Raw genomic sequence first — 8,258 nt, 5'->3', positions numbered from 1 at the left:
TTGTGCCAAGGACTGTGCTGTCCAGTACAGAAGCCCAAGGGAAAAGTCAGTGAACCAGAAGCTGATTCCATGAAAGGCCAACAAGAAAAAAGAAAAAGTCTCAAATTGCCAAAATCATGAATGGAAGAGTGGACCTCACTACTGATCTTAAAGAAATTAATAGGCCATGTAACAACTGTAAGCCAAGATGTTAAATAACTTAGAAGAAATGGATGTGTTACTAGAAAGACACAAACTACCAAAACCAACTCAAGGAGAAACAGGAAGTCTGAATAGACTATAACACCTACAGAGATTGAGTTAATAACTTTAAAGCTTCCCACAAAGAAAACCTCAGGCCCAGATGCCTTCACTGGTGAAATCCACCAAACAGTTGAAGAAGTAGCACAATCCTTCAAAAACTCTTCTGACGAAATATAGGAGAGAATGCTGAACTTATTCTATGAGGCCAGCATTGCCCCGACACCAAAACCAGACAAGCACATCGTAAGAAAAGGAAACTAGACCAATGTCCCTTATGAATACACACGTAAAACCCTTTACAACATACTAACAAACCAAGCCAGCCACATAGAAGGTGATTATGCACCATGACCAAGAGGGTTAATCCCAGGAGTTCAGTACAGCAGCCATGAGCCATGTGTTGCTCTTTATTTTTCTATTTTTTTTTTTGGAGTCAGAGTCTCACTCTGTTGCCCAGGCTGGAGTGCAGTGGCACAACTATCGTTCACCACAGCCTTGACCTGCTGGGTTCAGGCGATCCTTCTGCTTCAGCCTTCCAAGTAGCTGGAAATACAGGCACACGTCACCATGCCTGGCTAATTTTTTGATTTATTGTAGAGACCAAGTCTTGCGAAGTTGCCCAGGCTGATCTCGAACCCCTGGGCTTAGTCAGTCCTCTCACCTCTGCGTCCCAAAGTGCTGGGATTACAGATGTGAGCCACCGCACTCAGCCACTCTTTATATTTAAATAAATTGAAGTGTAAACTCAGTTCCTTAGCTGCACCGGCACACTTCAGATGCTTAATAGCAGTACGGAGCACGTCCGTTCCAGAATGTTCTCTTGAGCAGTACTGGCTTGCAGCCTGTCCGCTTAGGAGGTGGCTTCTCCTGACTCCCCAATCAGGGTCCCAAGCTGCCCCACACTGACCCCCTTGCCCTCTCCCTGCAGGTGGCTGGGGGCCCAAGTCCCATCCCCACAGGGCAGCAGGTGCTGGACATTGACAGCTGCCTGGACGCGTCTGTACTGGACAGCTCCTTCCTCACACTCTCAGGCCTCCGTGCTGAGGTGAGGTACCCCCAGGGCCCAGGAGCAGGCTCGCGCCCTGCCTGGGCTGGGGGTCCTACTGCCTGGGGCTGCCCAGACTGAGGTGCTTTCTGTACTTCTCCACAGGCCTTTGCTGGACAAATGAAAAATGATTTCTTTCTGGATGACTCTAAAAGGTGGGTTTCCTAGAAATAGAATGTAAGCCTTGGCATAGGTCACTGTGCTTGGGGGTCTGGCTATGTGTGTCCTCCTCTGGTGTTTGCTGACTGTGTGTCTAGGAATGGCTTGCTCAGACGCCAAGTGTGTCCGTGTGTGTGCAGACATGTCCCCTAGGGTCCCCATGCTGACTCGTGTCACCTGCAGCCTGGTGTGCTGGCCATCCAGTGAAGGCACACTCAGCTGGCCAGACCTGCTCAGTGGCCCGTCCATCGTGGGCAGCAATCTGCAGCAGCTGGCACGGGGTCAGGTGGGCCATGTGCTGGGCCCAGAAGAGGACAGCCTCTCCCTAGTCAGCCCCCCGTCGCTGGCCAAATACTTCTCAGTGTCAGGTGAGCTGTGGACAGGGAGGAGGGAGGCCCCAGGAGGCACCAAGGCCCTCCTGAGTTGCTGAGCCCATCTGACACCGCCTGTCCCTCTAGATGAAGACCTGATCCAGCAGGTCCTCACCGAAGGGGCCGGCAACCGGGCCCCCACCCAGGACGGACCAGTGGAAACCGACCTGCTGACTGGCTTGTGAGTGCCCAGCTCCCAGGGGGTGTGAAGGGTGGGAGCAGCTGGGAGCCCGGGCCAAGAGGCCCTGCTCTCTGCCTAAAGTGGGGCAGGGGCTCCCCTTGTGGCAGGCCATGGCTGTGGTCCTGGCCCTTGGCTGTTCTGAGCCTCCAGTTCCTGGTCTGTGGAGAGGAGCTCATGGGGTCACCCCGGGCCCCAGACCTTCTCTTGAGGGGTCAGCAGGAGCATGGGCATTGAGGAGTGACAAGGTACCCCATGGAGGCTGGCGGGACCTGGCATGAGAAGGAATTTTTATTTTGGTCTCAGAGCAGTGAGAAATTGTGGGCTGGCTTTTAAATACCCGCTTTTTTTTTAGGCCATTTCGAGTAGTTGTATTTTAAATAATTCCCCAATTTCATCGTTTCCAATTTAGTAACAAAGATTCCCATACGATTACCCCAGACAGTCACGCACCTAAGTCAACAGTGCATACATGACGGTGGGCCCCTAAGATGGTAACACTATATTCTTACTGTGCCTTTTCTGTGTTTAGATATGTTAGATCTGCAGATTCTTCTAGGTTTGGGGCAGGCTGTGCCATCGAGGTTTATGTAAGGACACTCCGTGATGCTCCCACGATAAAATCCCCTAATGACGCATTTTTCAGGACATGTCCCTGTTGTTAAGCAACATGTAACTGTACTTTTCTCATGCATATCTATTTTAATCTCTGCACTTTAATTTCTTTGAGCTCTTCTAATTTTCAAGCAACCAGAAGTTACTGAGATGTGAACTGTCCCAGAGCACAGGCAAAAAGGGAATCTTCCTAACCCTTTTATGAAGGCAGATAACCGTGACATGAAGGCCTTTTTATCAAGAAATTGCCAGTCGATTTAAAACATATGTAATATGGAGAAACACTAGGGTAGTATTTATAAGCCAACCATCCCAGATGTCTCCAGCCCAAAGCTCTTCCTGACATCCAGATTGGGACTTCGGCTTGCCTGTGCCACCACGCATGTCCAGCTGCGGCATCACAGAGCACTCGGTCCCCACCCACTGCCTGAGACATTCTCTCCCCCGCCATCCCTAGCTCAGAAAATGGCGATCGCACTCCTCAGGTTGACCAAGACAGAAGTCTTGAGTTCATTCTCGACTCCTCTCTCTGCACCATTCCTCAAGTGAGCCTTCAGCAAATCCTGTTGCCGCTTTCCCAGTGTGGAGTCTGGGCTTCCCTGCATGTGCGCCTTCTGACCCGACGTCACCCCCAGCCTGGGCCCCCAGCCTGCCCAGTGGCTCTCACTATAGTTCTTCTGTCTCCTGCAAGCTGCCCTGAGTCAGACCCGTCTCAGCCACTTGTGTTGCTCTAAAGGAATGCCTGAGGCCGGGCAGTTTAGAGAAAAAAAGAGACTCGCTTGGCTCACAGTTCTGCAGACTGTACCAGAAGCACGACAGCAGCATCTGCCTGCTGAGGGGCTCAGGCTGCATTTGCTCTTGGCAGAAGGGGAAGTGGAGCTGGCACATCATAAGGTGTGAGAGGGAGCAGAGGAGGCACCAGGCTGTCTTCAGCATCAAGTTCTCACGGGAGCTGAGAGTGAGAATGCATTCCCGTGCGCACAGTTCCAAGCCATTCACAGGGGATCCACCCCCACAACCCAGATACCTCCCACCAGACCCCACTGCCAACACTGGGGACCAGATTTCAGCTTGAAACTTGGGGAGACCCGACAAGCCATGTCCAAGCTATGGCAGACCTGCCCCTGTCCCTGGGGCACACCAGTTAGCTATTGCCGCATAACAAGTACCCCAGAACTTGGGGTGTGAAACAGCTCAGATGGTGGGCCCAGCTCACGGGTGCTGGCCCTGGTGGGAGACTCAGTGCCCCCCACGCAGACCTCACCACAGGTCTGCTTGAGCGTCCTCCCAGCATGGCAGCTGGCGTTCCCCCGAGCAAGTAAGCCCAGAGAGCAGGGCAGAAGCCAGCGTTGTGGATGACCCCGCTGCCCTCTTCATACACTGTCACATTCAGGGTATCCGGTGGTTGCTCCGTGGGAGGGGACTGCAGGGGGGCCTGAGGCCAGGAGGATGTTCCATTGTGGGCCACACTGGAGCAGACACAGCAGCACCCAGTGGATGCAGGCCTCACGTGCTCCACCAGGCCCCTCCTCAGTCTCCTTGCCACCCTCCCACCCGAGATGCTTTCTTCCTGCAGCACCACTGCATGCATCCCTTGCTGCCTGCCTCTGTCCTGCATATCTGCTGCCCCCTCTGCTAGGAGCATGCCTCCCCAGGTGTCCTCATACACAGTGTTCTCTGGCCAGAGCCTGCCTTTCTCCTGTGGACGGGCAGGATGGGCCGCAGCATGTGTTCACTCACAGAGCACCCCCTCCACATCCTCCCCGCTTCCTGCATTGGCTCGTTGGTGCTGATGGCATGACGTGCCTCTCACTGGGTCCCCGCTGCCCACAGAGCGCCAGGCACCCAGTAGGGGCTCAGTGAGTGCTGAGTGAGGGAAGGAGTCGATGAGTGCCGTGTGGTGACGGCCACAGTATCAGCTCTTGGGCAGCACAGTCCCAGATACACTCCACTGTGGTGTGTTTGCAGGCACATATGCAACACACGCCTCTACGTGCAGGACTAGGACCACTAACACCACTGTTCCTCGTACACTGGAAATGCTGTTGTTCAGTGTCCTTCATTCTCACCCTAGTTCACAAATACATGATTCTACTCTTACAATCAGGAAAGTCAAATTTCAAGAAAAGATGGTACCTCCATTCCTTTGGGGTTCTGTGACCTTGGTCAGTGAGGGTGCCTTTTACTTCCTCAGAGACCAGCAAGACCACAACAGAGGTGGTCACGGCAGATGGCCGGGGACCCGACCATTCTATTGATGGTCAAGGGCACAGGGAGCACCATGAGGGGCGCAGCTCTCCATGGTTGTCCCCGCTCGGCTCCTCCTCCTCTTCACACTTCCTTGCTGGTGTGGCTCCTGAGCTCGTGGCTGCTCTGGAGTCGGGAAGGTTGGGATGGCGCCCAACTCTGGCGCAGCACCCTGTGGTCAGTGGCTCCTGGAGGCATGAGTAGACCTCTGGGTTCCCCGAGCCCTGTGTACTGTGGAATTTAGCAGTCGTTCACGTTCCCTTGTCCAGAAGTTGGTTTTAGACTGTGTGGAGGGCCTAGCGGCCGAGTGAGGAGGGCCAAGTGGGGAGTCCACTGTTGTCCCCTGAGAGACCCGGCACTGCTGCCGGGGAGTTGCAGGCCTGAGACAGCCCTTGCCTGAGTCAGGTCGGTGTGTATGGAAGTAAGAAGGCGGGGGAAGGAGGGGAGGCCAGCACTTGCCACAGCCCCAGGACCCCAGTGTCTGTGGCCTGGCCTGGAGGGACTGTTGTTGTCCCAAGTGCCCAGCAGGGGGCATACCGATTCTGGTTCAGGGCAGTGTCTTCTGGCTCCTCATGGGGCCCCACGGGCCCAGAGAGGGTGGAGGAACTGCCTGTCCCATGAGAGTGCTCTGGGTGCCGTGCCCTCCTGAGAGGGTGGGAAGCATTCATGGCTCTGTTGCGTCCCTCAGATCCAGTGCTCTCGGGGAGAAGGTGGAGATGCTGCAGAGGCCAGGGGAGAAGGGACTGCCCAGCCGAGGCCTGACCTGGGAACAGCCCCAGACCGCACGGCTCTCCGGGACAGGTTTGCACACGTGCGCCCAGGATGCCCCCAGCCCCTCCTTTTGGGCTGCTGGTCACACATGTCTCTGTGTCCCCAGGACTGGTGGAGGATCTGCAGAAGCGACTGCTGCCAGCTTGGTGTGCTTCCCTGGCCCATGGGCTCAGCCTGCTCCTGGTGGCTGTGGCCGTGGGGGTCTCGGGGTGGGTGGGTGCCAGCTTCCCCCCTGGTGTGAGCATCATGTGGCTGCTCTCCAGTGGCTCCAGCTTCCTGGCCTCGTTCCTCGGCTGGGAGCCCCTCAAGGTGAGTGGGCGGGCAGGCGGGCTGCAGGCCCCAGTGTCCTGGCCCCTCTGATGCCACTGCTGCCCCAGGTCCTGCTGGAAGCCCTGTACTTCTCGCTGGTGGCCAAGAGGCTCCACCCAGACGAAGACGACACCCTGGTGGAGAGTCCAGCCGTGACACCTGTGAGCGAGCGGGTGCCCCGGGTGCGGCCCCCGCACGGGTTTGCGCTCTTCCTCGCCAAGGAGGAGGCCCGCAAGGTCAAGAGGCTGCACGGCATGCTGAGGGTGAGGCTGGCCGCCGCCGTCGGGCCACCGTCCGTCTCCCACTGGCCGGGTGCCCGTGGTGCTTGCGGGTCCTCCTTTCGTGGCCTGGAAGGCCCTGCAGCCCCTGCCCGGGCCCTCTCGAGCCGCCCCCTTACGCCATCCGCCCCCGCTTTCCACGCCTGCCCCCCTTACGCCAACCACCCGCCTCGGGCTGACTTCTCCCTCCTCAGACTGATCGTGCCCCAGGCCCTTACACTGACTGCAGCCCCCACACTGACTGTGCTCCCCTCACACCATGGCCCCCCTTACTCCTATTCCCCGCCCTCACAGCTGCTGCCCCCCTTACACCTGCTATCCTCCTTGCCTTGCTGGTGGTCCACTCAAATGCCCGCTCTTGCCTGGCCTTGACTGGCCCTGAGCACCACTACAGTGGCCTGCAGTGGACTGTACGTCTGCCCCTAGACTGGGGCTCTGGTGGGTGTCTGTGCTGCCCAGCGCTCTCGGAGTCCTGCCCTGTCACCGTGTGCTGGGATCAGGCTGAGCGTGGGGCTGTCCCTGTCCCTAGAGCCTCCTGGTGTACATGGTTTTCCTGCTGGTGACGCTGTTGGCCAACTATGGGGATGCCTCGTGCCACAGCCATGCCTATCGTCTGCAGAGCGCCATCAAGCAGGAGCTGGACAGCCAGGCCTTCCTGGCCATCACCCGGTATGGACGCTACCACACACGCACATGCATCTACTGGGTGGGGTGGTGCTGACACCAACCAGGGCCCACTTTGAGTCCAGCCCAGTCCCTGGGAACATGTGGAAATGTCTAGATACATTTTTTTTTTTTTGAGTTAGAGTCTCTGTTACCCAGGCTGGAGTTCAGTGGCATACTCTCGGCCACTGCAGCCTCAACCTGCTGGGCTCAGGTGATCCTTCCACCTCAGCCTTCCAAGTAGCTGGAAATCCAGGCGCATGCCACCATGCTCAGCTAATGTGTTCATTTACTGTAGAGACGAGGTCTCACCAAGTTGCCCAGGGTGGTCTCAAACTCCTGGGCTCAGGCAGTCCTCTCTCCTTGGTCTCCCAAAATGCTGGGATTACAGGCTTCAGCCACTGCGCCTGGCAACATTTTTGCTTGTCGATACTGGAGTGGTGCTAGTGGCATCTGTGCGTGGAGACCAGGGACACAGCTAAACATCCCACAGTGCACAGGGCAGCACCGTGGCAGCATATACCTGCCCCAGAACATGAGGGGGTTGAGGCTGAGGAACCTGCGCCTAGCTTTGTCCCCGCAGGGCCACAGGAGCAGTGCTTTCCAGGCCTCTGGTGGCTTCTTACCCCAGTGGGCACAGGGAAACCAGAGCTAGAGTATGTGACTGGTGTCTGGCACTGGCAGATCTGATGAGTTCTGGTCATGGATGTCCCACGTGCTGCTCCCCTACGTCCACGGGAATCGGTCCAGCCCTGAGCTGGGACCCCCAAGGCTGCGGCAGGTGCGACTGCAGGAAGGTGAGCTGGGAGGGGTGCCCAACACTCAACCCTTGCTCTTCTCCAAGTTTAGCTTCATCTCTGCCACCTAGCTGTGAGAACTTCACCCTCTTCATACCTCAGTTTTGTCTTCTGTAAAAGGGAGACGATGCCTAACTTATGGCTGCTGGGAGGGCTGGGTGAGCGCGTGCAGAATAGGCTCCCAGCCAGGCTGGTGAGGGCTCCCTTTCGCGCTGACCCTTCCTCGGTCCGGCCGGCCCCTCTGCCTTTCAGCGCTCTGCCCGGACCCTCCCGGCGCAAGGACGCACACGTGCTCCGCTGCGGGAGGCTTCAGCACCAGCGACTACGGCCTCGGTTGGGAAGGGGCAGCCCACAATGGCTCCGAGACGTGGTCCTACTCTGCGCCCGACCTGCTGGGGTGAGAGTTGGGCCCGGGTTCTGTGCGGAGGGGAGGCGCCTCGCCAGTCTGGCTGCGGGCTGGCCCGGGCTCCAACGCGGCTGTCCCACCCAGGGCCTGGTCCTGGGGCTACTGCGCTGTGTACGACAGCGGGGGCTACGTGCAGGAGCTAGGCCTGAGCCTGGAGGAGAGCCGCGCACGCATGG

General features: G+C 57.4%; 1 protein-coding gene across 1 annotated transcript in view; it reads left to right on the top strand.

Annotated features, from left to right (window-relative positions):
• Positions 1-8,258, top strand: part of PKD1 (polycystin 1, transient receptor potential channel interacting) — a gene marked incomplete at its 3' end in the record, with an annotated part of 55,797 nt that overhangs the window by 46,395 nt on the left and 1,144 nt on the right. Inside the window, 11 exon segments of the mRNA XM_021709257.1 lie at positions 1,167-1,288; positions 1,394-1,443; positions 1,631-1,815; positions 1,906-1,999; positions 5,547-5,659; positions 5,736-5,938; positions 6,007-6,201; positions 6,746-6,885; positions 7,564-7,676; positions 7,929-8,073; positions 8,167-8,251. Of these exon segments, the coding sequence (XP_021564932.1) occupies positions 1,167-1,288; positions 1,394-1,443; positions 1,631-1,815; positions 1,906-1,999; positions 5,547-5,659; positions 5,736-5,938; positions 6,007-6,201; positions 6,746-6,885; positions 7,564-7,676; positions 7,929-8,073; positions 8,167-8,251 (1,445 nt within the window).

This window comes from Carlito syrichta, unplaced genomic scaffold (genome assembly GCF_000164805.1).
Source record: "Carlito syrichta isolate Samal-C Ts95f unplaced genomic scaffold, Tarsius_syrichta-2.0.1 Scaffold169692, whole genome shotgun sequence".
Classification (NCBI taxonomy): domain Eukaryota; kingdom Metazoa; phylum Chordata; class Mammalia; order Primates; family Tarsiidae; genus Carlito; species Carlito syrichta.
Note: the sequence above shows the minus strand (reverse complement) of the source record. Positions and strands in the feature narration are given on the sequence as shown.